Source organism: Puma concolor, chromosome C1, assembly GCF_028749965.1.
Source record: "Puma concolor isolate L17-30 chromosome C1, mPumCon1.1.hap2, whole genome shotgun sequence".
NCBI lineage: Eukaryota > Metazoa > Chordata > Mammalia > Carnivora > Felidae > Puma > Puma concolor.
Window position 1 is genome coordinate 15,176,925 of NC_141674.1, and position 20,661 is coordinate 15,197,585.

The 20,661-nt window shown below is 55.9% G+C and overlaps 1 protein-coding gene across 5 annotated transcripts in view; it reads right to left on the minus strand.

Annotated features, from left to right (window-relative positions):
- KIF17 (kinesin family member 17) overlaps positions 1–18,829 on the minus strand; it is a 48,209-nt gene extending 29,380 nt beyond the window's left edge. For 4 of the 5 annotated variants that reach the window (XM_086715877.1, XM_086715876.1, XM_086715875.1 and 1 more), the window contains exons 1-5: positions 18,545–18,829; positions 12,257–12,403; positions 11,415–11,516; positions 6,372–6,561; positions 3,171–3,623 (exon numbers count right to left, since the gene is read on the minus strand). In XM_086715877.1, the coding sequence (XP_086572003.1) occupies positions 3,171–3,623; positions 6,372–6,561; positions 11,415–11,516; positions 12,257–12,403; positions 18,545–18,775 (1,123 nt within the window). In that variant the 5' untranslated portion in view covers positions 18,776–18,829. Of the gene's footprint in view, positions 1–3,170; positions 3,624–6,371; positions 6,562–11,414; positions 11,517–12,256; positions 12,404–12,848; positions 12,871–18,544 lie in introns of those variants that run through there. The other variant, XM_086715878.1, reaches the window with a different exon arrangement.
- Positions 18,830–20,661: the final 1,832 nt, after the last annotated feature.

Consider the following 20,661-nt stretch of genomic DNA (forward strand, 5'->3'; position numbering starts at 1 on the left):
AGGTAGAAACCAGCTCTACTGCTGGATTGGATGCAGGTTGGAGCAAAAACGAGAAACCAAGGGCGACCCCAGGGTTTCTGGCTTGAACACTCGGAAGGGGAGTGTTGTCATCACTCAGGTGATGACACTAAACAGCTAGCTATTCAAGTCCGGAATTCAGAGGCCACTGTGTAGCAATTGGTTGTGTTTTGGTTTTTTGGTTTTTTTACATATTCTGTACTTTGTGACATTTGACATCGTGGGGGACTTGCCAGCCAGGGAGAGACGGCCCCTCGCGGGGCCAGCTAATTCCTAGAGTCAACAACCTGCCAGTCGTTATTAGCCCACCTTTCACGTGCCAACCAAGCACCGCCAAGTCCACACCACACCCCCCTTCTATCTCGCAGTCCCAGCCGGGCTCCCCCTGCCCTAAACCCCTGAGGGCCAGGACTAGATGAGCAGGGACTGCCCCTGAGCCCCAACCCACGGGAATTATTCAATTTTTTATAATTTTTTAATGTTTATTTTTGAGAGACAAAGTGTGAGCTGAGGAGGGGCAGAGAGAGAGGGAGGCACAGAATCCGAAGCAGGCTCCGGGCTCTGAGCTGTCAGCACAGAGCGTGACGCGGGGCTTGAACTCATGAATGCAAGACCATGACCTGAGCTGAAGTTGGACACTTAACTGAGCCACTGGGCGCCCCGGAACTATTCAAACCAGCCACTACGCGGTTGCTCCCGCCCTGCCTTCCCCACAGAAACGCCAGTGACGGCTTGAAATCCAGCTCTGCACTGGATCCCCTTGCTCCTCCCTGGCTCCCGACCAACACCAGTGCTTCCCCTGTGGCCCCATGTGGTGTTCTCCGTCTCTCCATCATGAGTAACACCGACCTCTCCGAGCTCCCACTCAGTCTCATTTATGAATTAAGACCTCAACACAAGTCCCATGGCCAAGTTGAAGGGTCACATGTGAGCCAGGGGCACAGAGGTGGCATTTAAAGCCACTTTGGGGGGCGCCTGGGTGGTGCAGTCGGTTAAGCGTCCGACTTCAGCGGTCCGTGAGTTCGAGCCCCGCGTCGGGCTCTGGGCTGATGGCTCAGAGCCTGGAGCCTGTTTCAGATTCTGTGCCTCCCTCTCTCTCTGCCCCTCCCCCGTTCATGCTCTGTCTCTCTCTGTCCCAAAAATAAATAAACGTTGAAAAAATAAAATAAAATAAAAATAAAAAAAATAAAGCCACCTTGGGAATGAGCATGGAGAGAGGTGACAATGGAGGACCGACCCTAGTGAGCCTGTAGGGGGGTAGGGAGAGGGGAGCACTGACGAGCAGCAGTAGAGGGAGGAGGGACACCGGTCACAGGGCATCCAGGAACCAGGGGTTTCAAGGAGGAGGGAGGGGATGGGGCGTCTGGGTGACTCAGTTGGTTGAGCATCTGACTTCGGCTCAGGTCATATCTTGTGGTTCATGAGTTAGAGCCCCACATTGGGCTCACTGCTCTCCGCGTACAGCCCGCTTAGGATTTTCTCTCCCCCCACCGCTCTACCCCTCCTCCTCTCTCAAAAATAAAACAAACATTAAAAATAAAAAGGAGGAGGGAGGGGGTTGGCTAAGTGAGCTGACACCGGAGGCCTGCCTGAGGCAGGATCCCCCGACTGAACAACTAGAAGGACAGGAGGACGACGAGGGCAGGCTCATTGTGTCGGGGCTCAGGGCCTGCCCACGCTAGGTGCAAGGAAGAGCAACCGGGGCTGGGGAAAGACACAAGTGTTTCAAGTTTGGCTGAAGACAGAAACAGGCCAGGAACCACAGGGCTGAGGGCCGCGGCTGATGGGAGCTGCCGAGGCACAGGTCCACACACAAGAGGGTGCTCAGTATGCTTTGAGTGGATGGGTGGGGGGATGAGTGGAAGCACAGATAAAAAGAAGGGATGACAGCATGGAATGAACCAGCGGGTGGGTGTATGGATGGTAGGATGGATGGGACAGGTAGACAGAATGCGTTGATGGATGGGCGGATTAAACAGATGGTTGTTGAGTAGATGGTTAAGTGGGTAGATGGATAAATAATGGAGTGGGGTGGGAGGGTGGGTAGGTAGATGGAAGGTAGGTAGATGAATGAGTAAATGGGTAGATGGATGGATGGATGGATGGATGGATGGATGGACAAATGGGTAGATAGGTAAGTGGATGGGTAGATGGTTGGCTGGGTGGATGGATGGATGGATGGATGGATGGATGGATGGATGGATGGATGAATAGATGAGTGGATGGGTAGATGGGTGGATGGATGAGTGGCTGGCTGGGTAGGTATATGGACGGATGGATGGTTAGATGGATGAGTGGATGGATGAGTGGATGAACGGGTATGTAGAATGGATGGACAGAAGGAAGGTGGGTGGGGAGATGATGAATGAACAGATGGACTCAGGCTCTTTCGTGCTCCCTTCCCCAAGGGATCCTCGGGTAAACAAAACCCTGGAGTTTGCAAGGACCCCGCAAGGCCTGTGCTGCAGGTACAGATTTCTACTTGCCAGATGACAGCCAAACACCTTCGTGTGAGAGCTGCAATCACAAGGTGCCTAAGTGGGAGAGGGGGTGGGACATGGGGGAGTGAGTCACCCGGCTGCTAAGCAGCACAGCATCACGATGCTGCCACAGAGACAGGCGGGAGACAGGTGGGATGGTGGATGTGCAGCCTGGAGGCGGGAGCAGGCAACAGAGCCTTCAGCTGACAGAACAGGCCAGACGGACCTCTTCCTGAGTCCGTCAGTGAGCAGACACCGTCCGGCCGTCACACCAGGGCTCTCTCTAACTGTTCAAAAGCTATGTGGGGCACCTGGGTGGCTCAGTCGCTTAAACTTCCAACTTTGGCTCAGGTCATGATCTCGCGGTTCGTGGGTTCGAGCCCTGCATCGAGCTCTGTGCTGACAGCTTGGAGCCTGGAACCTGCTTTGGATTCTGTGTCTCCCTCTCTCTCTCTGCCCCTCCCCTGCTCACACTCTGTCTGTCTCTCTCCCTCAAAAATAAATAAACATTAAAAAAATTTTTTTTCAAAAAGCTATGCTGGCAGGAAGTGGAGAGGAGATGGGGCCCTGCTTCTGCGTCTCTCAGATGGGAAGCCAGAGGCAGAAGACAAAGGGAGGGAGCCTTTCTCCTCAGTCCGGGCCCTTCCTGCCCCTCCTCCCCCAGCTGCGCACCTGACAGGTTGTCGGGGCTCATCTGCTGGGCCAGAATCGCCTTGAGCTTCTTGATCTCCTGCTGGTATTCGCGCAGGAGGGCATCCTTGGGGTCCTCATTGATGCGTGGCTTGTTCCTGATGTTCTTGGCCCGGTTGGCGTAGCGCAGCGTGCTGAGCGTCTCGTCGTAGTTGTTGTCTGCAGGTGACAGGCAGGCCACCATCAGCGTCTTCGTGTTGCCCCCCAGCGAGTCCTGCAGCAGCCGAGTCAGCTTCGAGTCCCGGTAGGGGATGTGTTTACAGCGCCCATCCACCAAGGCCGAGATGACGTTGCCCAGCGCCGACAGCGACAGGTTGATCTTGGTGGCCTCCTTGAGCCGCTCCCCCGTGGCACCCGTCTTGGACTGCCGCTCGCTGCCCGCCAGGTCCACCAGGTTCAGCTTGCCTGCCCGGAGGTGGTCCTTGCCCCGCTCGTCTGCAGACGGACCGGGCAGAGGGGGAGGGCACTTAGCCACCAGGCACTGAGCGCTCTCACCTGCCGAGGGTCTCACGTTAGCACATAGGAGTCCCATGAAAGAGGCACAATTACTGTCCCCATCTTCCAGATGAGGAAACTGAGGCTCAGAAAGGGCATTTAACTTGCCCTAGGTCACACTGCTGCTAAGCGGTGAATCCAAGATCAGAATACAGGGCTGCCTGACCTGGGGAGCAGGGGCTGGGAGGTCCAGACTATTCTCTGAGTGCAGCAAGGCTTCTTTCAGTGCTAATAGCTCCTCCAGATTTCCTGTGAAGCCAAAGGTGGGGGCAGGGGGTATGACTGGGCGAAAGGTGGGGGAACGTGATTGTATCTTTCAATGCAAAAGACATTGGCTTTGGAGGTTCTCGGACCTGGTTCCCAACCTACCCCTGCGTCCTCCTTGCTGTGTGACCTTGGCAGAGTCATGTACCTCTCTGATCCTTAGTTTTCACATCAACAAAATGAGACTGACAACTCCTCACTGGGGCTGGTTGTTGGGAGGGGTTCATTCCTCCTGAGAACAAGCCCAATTCTGCAGTGACTGAGGCCGTGAGGGCAAGGCAGACCCAGGTGCTAAGGGTGACTGGAGTTGAGCCCTGGCTGGTAGCAGGGGCTTAGAGCACAGGTATTGAACGCACAGATCCTGCGGGTCCAATCTTGATTCTATCTCTTAGTAGCTATGAAACTTGGGGGAAATCGCTTGACTCGGTTTCCAATGAGATGGGAGGGGGAAGGCAGGCGGAGGGGCAGGGGCTTCCTCCTTAGTCTCCTGCTGGTTGAAACCAGAACTGGCCTAGATCTGTCCATGTGCACAGCAACCTGAAGTAAAGAAACAGAAAATCTGGCTGGTACCCAGTAGAGGCTTGGATATGTGAGGGGCTTGAAGTTTGAGGCTTTTTTTTTTTTTTTTTTAAAGCAGCAGCAGGAAGGAGGGACTTGGAACCGTGCTTTTGGAAAGCTCTTGGCTGGGGGCGCCTGGGCGGCTCAGTCGGTTAAGCATCTGACTCTTGATCTGGGCTCAGGTCATGATCTCTCGGTTCCTGAGATTGAGCCCCACATCAGGCTCTACGCTATCAGCCTCTCTGCCCCTCTCCTGCTTGTGCTCTTAAAAGAAAGAAAGAACGAAAGAAAGAGAGAAAGAGAAAGCTCTTGGCAGAATGAACCAGAAGCCCTAAACAGGTTTATACCCTTTGCCCCAGGAGGTCTATGCCAGGATATACAATCCAAGGAAATGACTCTAAATGTGGAAAAGGCTCTGTGCACAAAGATGTTCATTGTGGCATTATTTACAGCACCACAAAACTAGAAACAACTTTACCACCCTGTAAGGATTTGGTTAGACAGGACCATTACTGATGCACTGTCCCTCAGGAGGGACCCATGGTCACAAAGACATGGCAGTAATGATGCTCAGTGAGGCACGGGGAATGAAATGCAGAGGAGAAACTATTTACAGTATAAGATTTCGATTGTGTTTATAATTTTCATAGGGGAAAAAAAGGACCAAAAAAACCCAATATGCTCAAATCTAATAGGCAGTTGGGTTTCTGGGTAATTTTCCCCACCTTTCTCTAATCTCTAAGTTATCTTGATTGAACTTATTTTATAATGGAAATGATAAGCACCTTTTAAATTCGTTCAAAAGTCTGTTTCCAGAGAAAGCCTGCTTCCAGGCAGCCTGCCTCATCCTTCAAAACCTCCTGCAAAGCCCAAGAGGCACTCACTCTGTCCTCCCCTGTCCTAGTCCCACTTGTCCCCCTCATCACATGAGGCTGTGACCTCACTGACCCCACCCTCCCCATATCAGCACCCCGGGGAGACTCAGACCCAGAAAACACAAGCAAGTTGACCCAGAGCCAGGTCACCACACAGTCTGGGTGATGTGGTAGGAGGTACCCTGGCTTTGACCTTGGGTCAGGGATCTCTCCAGAATTGTGTTCCCAGTTGGGCCTAGGCTCCATCCTGCTGCGGTGCTCTCCAGAGTTCTATTCACGATGAACCTCAGACATGGAGGCAGCTGCAGTGCCAATGGGAAAAACCCAGATGTCAGAGAGAACGAGGTTCAAATCCCAGCTGTACTGCTTACTGGTTGCAGAACTCTGCACAAGCAACCCACTGCACCTCTCGGAGCCTCAGTTTTCTCATCTGTACAATGGGAATTAAATTGCCTGTGTCTAGGACTGTTGTGGGGTTTACACAGAAGGAAGTGTGTGAAGTCAGCAGCTACGGGAGGCCAGAAACAAAGAGGAGTTTCTTCCCTTCCCCTTCCCTTCCCCAGGGACCCTTCCAGAAAGAAGGAAGAGGGAGATGACTGAAGAGTGGAGAGCACTGTCTAGAAGGAGGACAACCCGAAAGGTCCAGGTGGTACATTCTGGAGACAGAGCCCTGGGATCGATGCCCAGCTCTGACACTTTCTAGTCGTGGGGTCTCGGCTTCCTCATCTGTAAGAGGGGACGATGTTGGTATCCACCTCCTGGGGCTGTAAGGAGTAAATGAGCTAATGCACATAAACCCCGCAGCCCATGGTAAGTGCTCACTGTGAACGAGCTCCTAGTATTACTGTTATTGTTGTCCATGCTGTTTTTTCCTGGAAATATGGGCCCGAACGTGGGAGGGGCCACTTGGGTTTGCCCCGAGGCAGTTCGAGAGTCTTCTCCCAGTTTCAGATGGGCCCCACCCCCAGGGTGCCCACCTGGCCCCGCATACCCACAGCGTAGATCTCGATGCTGATGGTGAAAATGGAGTGGGAACGCGAGGAGTCCTTGTTCATCAGCGTGTAGCCCACCGAGCGGTTCTTCCAGCCCGCCTCCATGATGCGCTCACACTGGGCCATGCTGTGCACCGTGTGCATGGAGAGCCCCTTCACGTACACCCCCTTCTCCGGGTGCTCCTTCAGCTGTGGGGCAAAGGGACGGGTCAGAGCCGGGCGAGACTGGGGACCCGCAAGGAATCCAGGGAAGGGCCCAGTTCGGGCCACCTCTGCCCTCCTGCGGTGCCGGTTGGCGCCTCAAATTCCCTGCATCGGGCAGGGGCTTTGCTCCAGGTGGAACCAGCCTCAGACTCACCCCACCTCTTACCTGTTGTGGGACCTTGGGCCAGTCACTTAACCTCTCTAGGCCTCAGTTTCCACATCTGTAAAATGGGTATGAGAGGCCCATCTTTCAGGGTTGTGGTGAGGTTTCAGTCAAATAAGGCCCAAACAACGTTTGGCGCAGTGCCCGGCACATGGCAAGTGCTCCGTAAATACCAGCAGCCGGCCTCACTGCTGCTTTAGTGCTATTATTATGAAGGAGGTTTCCAGACTGGGAGCTTCAGCTCCCAGGGACTGACCCTGTCATCACCCAAGGGCTCTGAAATCTTCTCTTGTGCCCTGTCAACACGTCTTCTGATCGCCTCTCTGCTGTGGCTCTGAGGACACGGGAACGTTTCCAGACCTTGGATCATGGCCGGGGAGGGGCCACTTGCTGCCAAGAACTCCCACTGGCCCATGGCTCAAGCGGGCCCCCAGCCCTCAGCGTGATGGCAGCGAGTAAATTAATTTATCTGATTGCTCCCTGCTTCCTCTCCAGGCAGCCAAGTTATTCTGTTGCTGACACAGAGCTGTGAGATGAAACATTTGTCAAGTGTGAGGAAATAAAACTAGTCTGGCAAAGAGCAGAGTCATCTGTCTGCTGGTCTGAGCCACGGAGGCTCAGGTGCTGGGCTCCAGCTTCACGGTCCCTGGGGTGGGCGGTCAGGCCCCTGCTGCGTGGGGGCTTGGGGGGCACACAGGCCTGCCCTATCTGCTTACATGTGGAGAAACAGCCAGACCCAGAATGAAGGACCGGGCTTCACAGATCGGAAACACAACTGAGGCACAGAATTGTTAAGTGATTTGTTGAAGATCACACAGCTGTTAGCGCCAGGGCAGTAGTGGGGTCACAGGCAAAAGAAGATTCTAGAGGCAGTCTATGGAGAGAGGCTGCAGCGTCCTGCGGTAACTGAAGCTTGAAATGATGACCTTGACCTAGAGGCTGGGGGTGAGGACGGAGCACCAAGGACAGAAGCAGGAGACCCTGCAGAGGGTGGCTTGAAGCCGGCCAGAACTGCCGCCCCAGCGTCTCACAGTACCGTCGCCAAGGACACACGGGCATCGACGGCCACCTGCTCCCAGGACCCCGAAGCTGCCTGCACACGGCAGGCCCGCTGGCCGAGTGGCCGCTCCTGGCCCCCGGGGGGAAGCAGCCTGCTCCTTGGTCGGGCAGACCTGGGGTAGAGACCTGACCCTGCTACTGGCTGGCTGGAGAAGTCAATTTGCCTCTCTCTGCCTCCGTTTCCTCATCTGCCAAATGATACCGAATCCTACTTCTGCAAGACCTTTATGAGGACTCGGAAAAGGATGGAGGTGGGTCTGTGGAGGGGAGCCCGCCAGCACAGCACCAGGAGGGTGGGGGCGGGTGGGGGCGGTCTCTCAGGAGCAGGTAAGAGGAGTGGGGGGGGGTGGGGGATGGGTGCAGGGGTGGGGCAAGCCCTCGTGTCAAGGTGCCGCGGCCCTATTTTCAGGCCCTGGAAAGCTGGCTCCCCCACCTCGAGATCCCCCACAGTCTTGCCTCCCCTCGGCCTCAGCCCTGCTCTTCCAGGGAGGCTCTGAGTGCCCGGGGAGCTACTCCTCCCTGCCACACCGCCCTGAGCCTGGTCACCATGGCAACGGCTGGGATACCACCGGCACGGAGGAGGGGCTCCTGACACTGCTCCCCAGTGCACTGAGAGGCGCTGAGGCCTCACTCCCCTGCCCAGTATGGGCAGTGGGGGTCGGGACGGAGGGAGCGAAACTGCTCCCCCAAATCCCTCCTCGCCCTGGCTGATCTAACCTCTAATTACCAAAACTCTCAGGCCCTGGGGCTCAGAGCTTGTGCTGTGGGGCCTGGCCTCCTGGAATCAAAAGCAGTCTCACCCTTTCCTGACTTGTGTGCCCAGGGGCTGGTCTTACTAGGTACGTGGAGCCTCAGTTTCCTCCTCTGCAACAAAGGATCAGAACAGCACAGCTCTCCTCCTAAGGCTGTTCTGAGGTTGACAGGAGCACCTTCAGCACCTTCTCCAGGAGGCGGCGACTCCACACCCCCCAGTGCCCCTGTGGGGAGCGTCTCAGAGTGCAGCTGTCACTGGCGGCCCCTGCCCCCCACCCCGGGCAGCCTGACTCACCAAGCCTGAGGCGTGGGGCCCAGATGGGGCAAGAGCATGGCTGCCAGCCCTCAGGGACTGGGTAACCGAGGCCATTGTAGGGTCTGCAGTGTTGGAGGAGGGGAGGAGGGCCCCCTGGTGTCCCAGCGCAGGTTGGCAGGGGACCCTGATCCCCCAGGTTGGCCTTTTGACTCTGACACATGGGAGCGATGCCCTGTGCCTCCCTCCTCTCCCCATTCCCCTGTCGGGGGCTGAGCTGTGACTCAGGCACTCCAGCTCCAGGATAGAGAAAACAGTAGAAAGACTCCAGGTGGGCGGCTGGAGGTTCCGGCATAGAAAGGCCAAGCACCGCTGTGTTGGTCAGGAGCTGAGAAGGAGGGGCCAGGCCAGGTCCCAGTCAGGATGGGGACTGGAAGGAAGGGAGGTCACACCCCTGTGGACCCGCTGTAGCATGTGGCCTGGCAGCTGGCACCAGGAGGTTTTCCCGTCTTCGCTGAATGAATGAATCACTCAGTGGATGTGCCTCCCTTGACTAGAACTCCACTACTGGCTTCTTACTGCCCTAGAGGTTTTCCAGATTGCTGACCCCCCAAAATACTCGGGGAAAGCCCCTCACAAGTTCTGGTACCAATGCCGTTACTAGTGATTAGCTGTGTGGCCTTGGTCAAGTCCCTTCCCCTCCCTGGGACGCACTGTCCTCATCTGTACCAGGAAAGGCCTGACTAGAAGCTCTCTATGGGTCTTCCCAGATCAAACTTTTAAGGATTTTTCCACCATACGGCTGGGACAAACAAATTTTTCAAGACTGCTACTCTCTGATGTCTGACTTGTTCACTTGGATCACAGAGTGGTCGCTGGTCAGAAGGGAACTCACAACCTCCCCCCACCCCAGATGAGCCCAGGGCAAGTGGGGGGCGGTCAGGGGGCAAGCAGGAGGCCGAAGTTGAATGGGGAAACAGCCCGGCCCCCACATGGGGAAGGGGTGGGGGGAACCAGGTGATTCTGACGTCCTGTCCGATCTAGAGGTCACGTGGGGCAGGAGGGCTGTGGGAGACATCGCAGCACCTGGTTCTGCCTCTCCCACCCCTACCCCGTCCCGTAGCTGTCCAGGCGCATGCCCTGGGAAGACTTCAGCACTTTGTCACCCAAAAGGTCCAACCCTGACTCTGGCTTCCTAGCCTCAGGCAAATCACCTTGTCTCCCTCAGACTGGTTTTACCCATAAATGGAATCTCCCCGGCAACCTAGGCTCTCTCAGCCGGGGCATTCTGACACTGAAGGAGGTGAGCTCACTCCCAATGCAGGTCGTGGGCCCCCTGGGATGTCCACTGGTTGCCTGGTCAGATAAGGGGCAGCCAGGAGCATTCTGGCCACAGAACTGGCTCAGCCTCCCCCAGTGGGCCTCTCCTCCTTGGACCTGACCTGCCTACCCAGCATTTAAAGAGCCCCAGATAGGACACACGACCAAGGCCTCAGACCAAGGCCTAGATCTGGGCCTAGACCTGGGTCCAGCCTTGTCACCAACTGGCTGTTCAGTCCTGGTAGGTCACCTGACCTCGCTGAGCTCCCCAAAGGGTCAGCCAAGTTCTGCCATTCTTTATAGACCTCCTCTCAAAGCATCTAATGCTGCTGCACCTTGCTGGGAAATGATGCTCTTTCCTTCTGACTCCAGCCTTCTAGAAGAGGGGGAAAGTCACAAAACGTGTGTGATTCTCAGTGACCAACTGAGCCAGTCCCGGGTTCTTCTGTTGCGGGTGGTCCTTGACTCCTTAGAGGGCTCCCCTTTGCAGAGCCCCGGGTCGCATTTCCTGGAATCCCGATGGCATGAAAGCACTCACCCGTTGACGGCCTCCCGTGCTCCTGCGCCCTGTGAGCAGCTTGTCCTCACCACCCTCTTCAATCCCCACAACTACTTTATAAGGTCATGTCTTGGGTCCTGGGGTGCCCCCACACCAGAACCCTCTCGAAAGGGAACAGAGTCCCAGAATCTCAGGCCACCAACAGCCGTGAAATGGGATGTTTGAGATTCAGGACCTTGAAGTCAGACAGACCTAGGTTCAGATCCAGCTTGGGCCACAAACTTGGGAAAGCTAACTAAGCTAAGCGTCCCTTCCCACACTGGCAGATTGGGGATAATAACAGCTAGCTGACAAGATGACTGTGACTATTACATAAGATCACGTGCACAAAGCAGTCAGTGAACAGTGCTCAATAAATGATGATCATTATGTTGGGTTTTTTAGCTTGAAGGGCACTTACAGATTTTCACAGTAATTTTTTCAGAAGTGGAACCCAGTTTTCCAAATGAAATCTATCACAAAGACTTCATCTATTTCACCAGACACAGGTGGGATTCTCCCAGGTGAGGTGCAGCCCCCGCCACGTGTGGTCGGGGGTAGGCCCATTAGCCACTCCCCTACAACATGGATTCAGAGATTCCTCCAAAATTCAAGTCCAAAAGTCCCTGCTCTAGTCCGAACCGGCGCCTGTGCCCTCAGAACACCTCCCCTGTATTTCTGAGGGAGCACGGCCTGATGCCAGCCTCCCCCCTCCACCAGCCCCTTCCCGCCCAAGCCGCATCTGCACCCACCTCCAGTTTCTGCTTGCTCTCGGCCCCCAGCAGGTCACGGACATCTTCATTGTAGATCTCCAGGTAGGAGGCCCGGACCAGGAACTTGGTATTCTCTGCACACTGCGGGGAGTGGACAGGGACAGCAAAGACGCCTGATCACTTGCTGCCAGCCCTGCCCCTGCAACCTAAGCCCTCTGCAGCCAGGACATCTCGAAAGCACCTCGTGGCAGGAGAGGCGATGTCAAAGGGAGGGGAGCCCCCTACCCTGCCTGGCAGGGCCACAGGTCAGGACCAAGCACTGGCCACGGTCTGATCCCTCTACAGCCAACTAGGGGTGCAGTCCCTGCTCTGCCATTTCCCAGATGCAGGAATCTCTGCTCACAGCCATGAGAGGCCACCAGGGCAATTCTCCCCTGCAGCCTGGACACTGGGATAAGCGGTCTTGGCCCAGCACATAGGGGCTACACGTCTGGGCTTCCCTATCTCGACGATGGGATGATAGTGATCTCCTGGGCCAGGGTGAGGGTTCCCTGAGATAATTATGCAAAGGGCTTTGCACAAGGCTTGGTCAGTAGCAACTGCCGAGTAAAAAGGGAGGCTCTGATGGTTACAATGGCTTCTCGGACGAGTGCTCTGGATCAAATGATACATTACGATCCAGAAATGGCAGGAGGAAACCACGGCCCTGGCACGTAGAATTTTCTCAGCGTGAAGTTCTTCTCCCATCCCCTTTCCAGAAACCACAGCCTGCCTCCGCCTACCTGTGTCGAGTCCCGGCAGGCTCTGAAGTCCTCCCGGTCCATTCACAGTAATGTCTCAAGAGCCCCCAGACCTGCCCCTTCCCTCCAGGAGGCCCATACCTGGACGCTCTCAAAAATGTGCTCGAAGGCCCTGGGGATGATGCCTCTCTGCGAGGATGGGTCCGGTAGGCCCTGCATGGTGAAGGACTTCCCGCTGCCCGTCTGGCCATAGGCGAAGATGGTGCCATTGTAGCCCTCAGTGACACCCTGCGTGGGAGAACCAAAGCCCGGTGCTCAGCCGGCCAAGCCCAGCTGGACTCGGCCGTCTCCTAACTCACAGACTCAGGGCCCCTCCCAGGATGGCACTGGGCTGGCTGTGCGGTACAGAGATAAGTAAGTCACAGTTCTGTCCTCTAGGGGTCCACCTCCTGGTGGGGGACACTGTCCGTGTGTGGAGTCAAGGGCTTGTGCGATGGAGCCTGGCCTCTCTTTCAGGGGTTCAAATCTGGCCTCACCCTTTTCCTGACTGTGCCGGGGGAGCTGGTCTTACCCAGGCAAACTGAGCCTCAGTTCTCCCCTCAGGATCAGAACAGCACCTCCTTCTAAGCCTGTAGTGAGGTTCACACGCGAACTATTTCCTGCACTGGCACACGGAGGGCTCGCGTACAGGGGCGCTCACTGAATGTCTGCCTGAAACGTGGCGGAGACGGACCTGTACAAGCGACCCTCACACCAGGCAAGCGGAGGAAGTGGAAGGCATTCCAGGCTGAGGGGGTGCGGAGAGGTCAGAGTCTGAGAGCAGGTGGAGCTGGGGCGGGGGGGACGGAAGAAAGGAAGCAAAGCGGCGGCAACCCTGAAATCGGTCTTCACTCACTGACGCGTCTGTTCATTCCACGGCGCTCCGGCTGGGGACACGGCGGTGATCAAGGCGGAACCCCAGTCCCTGCCCTCACAGAGCTCATGAGGTCACTGATTCTAGAACTCAGCACGGGGCAGGGGAATTCTGTGTCAGAATGTGGGCCCAGAGAGCTGCTCCCAGGCCCCGAGGGCCCACCTGGCATCCACACCCAGTGACCCGCAAAGACCCATCCTGTGGGCCAACATGGGGCTCGGGATCCCCAGGGACTGCTGCTGAAGGAACCAGAAATCATGATTCACAGCTTCTCTGACGGCCAGGCCTCATTCTTCTGGGCGGAACCGGATGAGCCCCTTTCGTCTGTTCAAGGAAACCCTGACCACTGTGTGGGATCCTGCACCTCCGCAGAGCTCCAGGGGGCTGCACACAGGGACCACCCCCTGTGGTGGGGGAGAGGCAATGGCAGACCCACCGCCCGGCCAGGAGCCACCGCTGGGCTCCTCAGAGCTGGAGACACATGCAGGGTCCACATGGTGCGGGGCCCAGAGTATCAGCGTCACCCAAGCCCGGGGAAGATATTCTACACAAAAACATGTATCGCTTCGCTGTCCGGAAGGGTGGCCACCAGCCGCACTAGCAATGGGCCCAGTGCGACTGAGGAACTGAATTTATTTGATTTGATTTTAGTTAATTTACATTTCACAGAAGCAATATAAAATATTTTTCCATTAAACAGAACCTTATTTTTTGTTCCATTTCGTTTGAACTGTTGACACTTTAGCATCCGCAACATGATACGAAGTAAGACACACATCTGATTTCAAAGACTTGGCATGACGGAAGAATGTCAACTATCTCTCACTGATATCAAAGAATGACCACACGTTACCAGTATGTTTTCTTGAAATAATGTTCCGGATATACTGGGTTCAATAAAAATCTCTTATTAAAACTAGCTTCATTTGTTTCCTTTCACTTTTTACTTTTACTTATTTTTTTATTTTCAGAGAGAGAGAGAGCGAGCGAGTGCACAAGCTTGAGCAGAGGAGGGGCGGAGAGACAGGGAGAGAGAGTCCCAAGCAGGCTCCACACTCAACGCAGAGCCTGCCACAGGGCTCGTTCCCGCGACCCTGGGATCATGACTTGAGCCGAAATCAAGAGTCGGACGCCTAACCGACTGAGCCACCCAGGCACCCCTAGTAGCCACATTTTAAAAAGTAAAAGAAGGGGCGCCTGGGTGGCGCAGTCGGTTAAGCCTCCGACTTCAACCAGGTCACGATCTCGCGGTCCGTGGGTTCGAGCCCCGCGTCGGGCTCTGGGCTGATGGCTCAGAGCCTGGAGCCTGTTTCCGATTCTGTGTCTCCCTCTCTCTCTGCCCCTCCCCCGTTCATGCTCTGTCTCTCTCTGTCCCAAAAATAAATAAATGTTGAAAAAAAAAAATTTAAAAAAAAAAAAAAAAAAAAAGTAAAAGAAGGGGCGCCTGGGTGGCTCAGTCGGTTAAGCGGCCGACTTCGGCTCAGGTCACGATCTCACGGTCCGTGGGTTCGAGCCCCGTGTCCGGCTCTGTGCTGACGGCTCAGAGCCTGGAGCCTGTTTCCGACTCTGTGTCTCCCTCTCTCTCTGCCCCTCCCCTGTTCATGCTCTGTCTCTCTCTGTCTCAAAAATAAATAAACGTTAAAAAAAAATGTGGCTACTGGAAAACTCAAATGATGTATGTGGCCCACATTATGTGTGTTTTAGAAATCACTGCTCAAGAGTGCTGTCCAATGTGGGGGCCACTAGCCACTGAGTTAGTTAAATTTAACTGGACTTTAAACAAAAGTAAAATTCAGTTTCCTCAGTAGCAGTAGCCTCATTTCAAGTGCTTACTTGCCACATACGGCCAGCGGTACCTACTTGGACAGCCTGGAAACAGAATATTTCCACCACTGCAGGAGGTCTACAGAACAGCACTGTTCTGGAGCGAAGTAGAAAACAATTTCAGGGGCGCCTGGGTGGCTCAGTCAGTTAAGTGTCCGACTTCAGCTCAGGTCACGATCTCACGGTTCGCGGTTTGTGGGTTTGAGCCCCGTGTCGGCCCTGTGCTGACAGCTCAAAGCCTGGAGGCTGCTTCGGATTCCGTGTCTCCCTCTCTCTCTGCCCCTCCCTGGCTTGCGCTCTGTCTCTCTCAAAAATACACAATAAAAGAATTAAAAGAAAACAATTTTACATACATTTTTAAGGCAAAACATAAGATTTCAAAAAGGTTTCACCCATCTAGGGTTACCTCCAGATCCACAAGGGATGGGCTTGCACTGAGAACGGGTCCTGCATGTCGGCCGCTCTGTCCTTCCACCCAGGCTTCTGCACGTCACCCTGTTCTGCTACTTACAAGTTGACTCTCAGGAAACCCACTGCTAACTGACTCCTTCTCACTTGCTCACATGCTCAACAAGAATCCCTCTGAAACTGCATTACAGGCTGGATGCGCTAAGTATTTTTCCTACGTCACATTAAACACAGAACTGTTGCAATTGAAATAAAAAAAAGTCTGTCCTAAGTTGCCTCATGTTCCCCTTCCACCCCCTCCCCAAAACACTGCTGAATGTCCCATCGAGGGACTGAATGCTATGGCTTTTACTGTATTGACGTCTGGGCGTGGTAGAAGCCGTAGTACCTGGCCTGTGGGTGGGTTGGGGGCGGCTCATTAGAGGTGACTCAAAGGCCATGGGTGTTAAGTGGGAAGAAGGGGCAGATGGCAAAGCCACCGGCTGGGAAAGAGCCCACAGACCAGGCAGCGGGCCAGACACACGTGGAGGGGCGTAGCTCCGGCGAGAATGTGAATGGGCAGAAGGGGTGGGTCTGGGGTGGACAGCACCCAGGAGAGCCAAAGAGGTCACCCAGTGACAGAGAAGATCAGGAATAGGGACTAGATTTAAGTGCAGGAGAAGCAGGAAAGAAGAGAACAGGAAGGCTGTGCAATAGGACCCAAAGGCCAGGGCCTGGGCAGGAGGCCCCGCAGAGGTAACAGAAGCCCTGAGAGAGCTCGGGACCTGGGTCAGAGCCCCGCGGGGCACACAGTACACAGCCCCTAATGGTGCAGTGCTCCCGGCTCAGAGCCCCCTGAGCTGGGCTTTGCCTCTGCTGCGCCCACTGCTCATTTAATGGAAGGCAGCAAAATGCAGCACGGGGACCAGGTACCGTGTGGGTATCAAAACAGCCCCTTGGGGAGCCTGGGTGGCCCAGTAGGTTAAGCATCTGACTCTTGATCTCGGCTCAGGTCACGATCTCACAGTTCATGAGATCAAGCTCTGAGTTAGGCTCCAAGTTGACAGAGTGGAGCCTGCTTGGGATTCTTCCCTCTCTCTCTCTGCCTCTCCCCCCATACTCGTTCTCTCTCTCAAAATAAATTTTAAAAACTTAAAAAAAAAAAAACTCATTCTGTGATACTCCCAGCCTCAGTTTCCCCACCAGGAATGAGGACACCAGCTCTACATGCATCCAGAGTCTTGTGAGAATCAAATGCTGGGCTCCACCTGGAAGGCCCTTTCCACCACCTTCTTGCCTGACCTACTCTTCTCATCCTTCAGGTCTCAATTCAGATCTCACCACTTCCAGGAAGCCCTCCCAACCTTCCCCCTCCTTTCCCATGCCCTCCAAGCCCAGGTTCTCTATGTTGCCAAAGTCCCCTAGGCTTCTCCTCCCACTCATCACCTTGGACCGTAGCTATTAGCTTAGCTGTTCCTTTCCCTGACTGTGGCCTCACTGAGGGCAGAGCCCAGGTCTTCTTTAGGGCTGTGCTCCCCAAACCAAGGATGAGCCTGGCATGGAGATGCTATTTGCCAGCTGAATGGATGGATGAATGAAAATGAATGTATGTCGTGTTGAGCCTGAAGCTCTGCGTGATGTCCAGAGGCAGGTCCTGGCAGAGAATCCCAAGTAGTGGGGGAACTCGGGACAGTAGGGAGAGCTACAGGAGAAATCTGATAGAGCCACTGTGTCCTTAGCCTCCCTCACTCCAGGCTGGGGCTTCCTGGGGACCCTGACAAGGGGGGCTTCCTCAGGGGATTACTTCCAAGATGAGGCAGGGACCCATGAGCAAGGCCAAGAAGGACTCAATCTTGGACTCCTCAGATCTCTAAGGGGCCAATCTTGGACAAGGGAGCAGAGGTGGTAGTGGGCCTCAGGAACGGAGCCAGGGCAGGTGGCTGAAAGCTTCAGGGAAGCTGACTCTGGCTCACCGTGCAGAATGGTCTTCTAGGAGCCAAGCGGCAAAGGGGAAAGGGGCTGTTTGGGGAAGAGTGAGCTCTTGCCACTGGCTGGTCATTCAGGGACCCAGTGGGGAGGTGAGGTGGACCAGACAACCCCTCAGGTCCCTTCTAGCCTGGGAGTACAGGACAGCAGGACAGCCTGGCCATCCCAGAGTTTGGGAACGCAACCTGGGGAGAGCTGCCCTCGTCCCCCGGGGCATCACCTCCATCAGGCCCTGACCACCGGGGAGTTCTTCAACCCTGCCAAGGGCTTTGACTGAGCCTTCACAGAAGAGATGGGGCCACCAAAGGAGGTGCTCTGGAGGATGGTGACTGGCCTGCCAGTGAAAGCAAAAAGGGTCCTAAAATGCATTTGGGAAACGCTGGGTTCAGTAAGTCAAACCAGTTCCTTTGCTGCAAGACTCCCCAGAACTCAGGTGTCATAATGTGCCTTGTGAAGCTTCACACCAGGGAGGCCGGACGCAGCATTTCCCAAACTTCCATTTTTCGTGGGACAATCTGTGACATCTCACTTAAACTAGTGATCCGCTGAGCAGTGAACAGGTGGGGAGGCGTTGGTAGAAAGGAAGAGCCCTTGGCCAGAAGGCATGAGGCAGAGTTTCAGCCACTCCTCTGCTAGAAACCAACCCTGGGAGCCTGGGCAAGTTTCCCTCCCCTGGGCCTCAGTCTCCCCATGTCCCAAATGTGCCAGCTACCTAGTGTGAGTGCTCTGGAAAGCAAAAGCCCTATTAAGGGTCACAAACTGTTGCTGGAGAAAATGGTAGGTTAGACCAAAGGTAATGGGGTTCCATTCCTCCAAGACTACGGCAGGAGGGAAGCGGCGGTCTCCCCGCCACTACCCCCCCCCCCCCCCCCCCCCCCGCAGGCTTGACTCAGGGAGGATGACAGGGGATTCTGAATGCTGAGGGGAGGAAGCAGAGGCCATGGCCTGGGAGCAGGAGGAGGTGGCAGCGGCTAGAGCATTGAGAGAAGGCCTCAAGTTCTCAGATGACGGTGGAGGGCTGGGGGGTGGAGGGTCTTGGGGACTGGAGCTCTTGTGGGCAGGGGCCTGGAAGGGGTGGAGGTGAGGACGAGCTTTGGCGTTGCAGACGGTGGAGACCCGGGCGTGGGGGCTGTAGGTGGGTCCCAGCCGTGTCCTGCCTAGACAAAAGACTTCAGCCCAACCTGTTGGTGCCCACCCACGCTCCTCCGGAAGCTAGTTCCCGCCCAGCTCTGGGTACAGTGCCATCCGCTCAGGACCCCTGGGGCGGCCCCCAGCCCTGCCTGGCCGGTCCTCGGAGGCGGCCTCCAGGGCGCCCTCACCTCCACCAGCGGGTAGGCGATCTCGTTATAGATCTGCTCGGTGAAGTGGTCCATGTGGTAGGCGCCGTCGAAGGTGAACTGCTTGGGGGGCTCGTCGGCAGCGCCCGGGTTCTGGATGAAGCACTGGCCGCGCGCGGAGTCCACCGTCACCACGGGCTGGCAGTTCAGCTCCCGCTCCCGCTGATTCATGGGGCGGCAGCGCACCACCACCTTCACCGACTCCGAGGCCATGGCGCCGCGGCTGGTCGCCCCCCGGCGCGGCGCGACGTGAGCCGCACGGCTGGGACGCTCGACGGCCCGGGCCGGGGGGCGGGGCCAGCGCCGGTCGCGGGGGGCGGGGCCTCGCGTCAGGGGCGGGGCCGCGGCGGGGGGGGGCCGGGACTCCTCGGGGGGCACCCTGAGAGAAGGAGGGGCGCGGTGCGGGGGTCGCAGGACCGGAGCCGGGCCGCCGCCTCCTCCCGCGCCAGGGTTCGTCCGTCCCTGAGGCCCGGCCCGGGGAGAGGGAAGTGGGGGATCCGCGCTGCAGGCGCCGCCACAGGACCCGAGCCCCGGAGCCGCCCCGGCCGCCCGCTGGCACGCGCTCCGCCGCGGCGTTCGCGGTTGCCGGGCAACACCCGTGGCGTCACAGCCGCGGGCTCCCGAGACATCCCCGCGTTCGCGGCGCCTCGTTGCAGGAGCGTCTCCTAGCTGCAGGCGGGTCCGGGCGGCCCGCTTTGCTGGAGCGTCTGCCCGCTTCTTACCAGGGCTTCAAGTCCGCTCTCTCCTCTGATCCCCACCGCCCAGTTCAGAGAGGTTAAGCAACTTGTCCGAGGTTGCCCAGCTAGGGCAAGGAGGCCAGGCTTGACTCCGCCTCGAGAGAGATACAGGAGGCGGGGCCTTATGCGGAGGCTAGAGACCTACTGAGAAAGGGGACAAGGACCTTGCGGCCTTCTATCCACATCCCTCTACTGACTCAGGAGAGGGCCGCCCAAAGCCTGTTACGGCCTCCGACAGAGCAAAGCTTCCTTCTAATGCTGCCCTAGTTTTTTCTAAGACCCAGCTTAAAAACACAAAAAAAGGGGCGCCTGGGTGTCTCAGTCCGTTGAGCACTGGACTTCGGCTCTGGTCATGATCTCAGGGTTGGGGAATTCGAGCCCCGCGTCAGACTCTGTGCTGACAGCTCAGAGCCTGGAGCCTGCTTCGCATTCTGTGTCTCCCTCTCTCTCTGCCCCTAACCCACTCGCGCTCTCTCAAAAATAAGCATAAAAAAATATTTTTAAAAACACACAAAACAAAACCATTTTTGAGAGACAAAATCTTTTGGCTGGAGAGGGTGCCAGGACCATATCCGCTGGCTCTGTACAAGTCCCTCCAGCCAGAATAACGGGCTGTCAATTTTCTGTGGGATATACCCACTGAAGGTTTTAACTGGAGACATGATTTGAATAAAGCTACCTACCCTATCCCTTCAGGACACCCTGAGCGACTCCCCCCGCCCCACCCCACCCCTGCTGGGAAGGACAAGATCTCTGTCTGGTTCACCATTCAGCACCAGCTGAAGGTATGGTTGGCAAACCAAGACAGGCAAACTGGACAGAGACCTTGCCTTTCAAAGGAAAAGTCTGTACTAGACAATCCGAAGAAATGCATTTTATTTGTTTCAAGTCCACACAGTAAGGAGAGCTGGCTACCCAGGTGGTGCTGGTTGGAACAAAGAGAAAGCTGACTTAGGATTTAAGACACTGAAGCATCTGCGCACAGGGGTCAAGAAACTTGCTGTTTATACCACGTGATGAATGCTGTGCAAAGGAATGTTCAAGTGCTTTGAGAACATTCCTGATACCTTGTCCACATGGATGATTTGTGCAACAAACCCCATCTCTTGTAGAGCTAAGCTTGGTCCTAAGCCTGGGCCAGTCACCAGGTCTTCTTAAACATGTGCCTCTGGTGCTGCAAGCCTGAACACCCTATCAGCAAACCCTTTTTCTTGCCGGTGAAATGTGAGACCACGCCTCCCACTAGCGACCAGGGGACCGTGGGTTCTGGTGGCAGTCCCTGGTGGAAATGGCTGTATAATGAGTCCCACTCACATTCAGTATAAAATCAGTGCTGTGGTGCCAGTGAAAAGAACCCCCAAA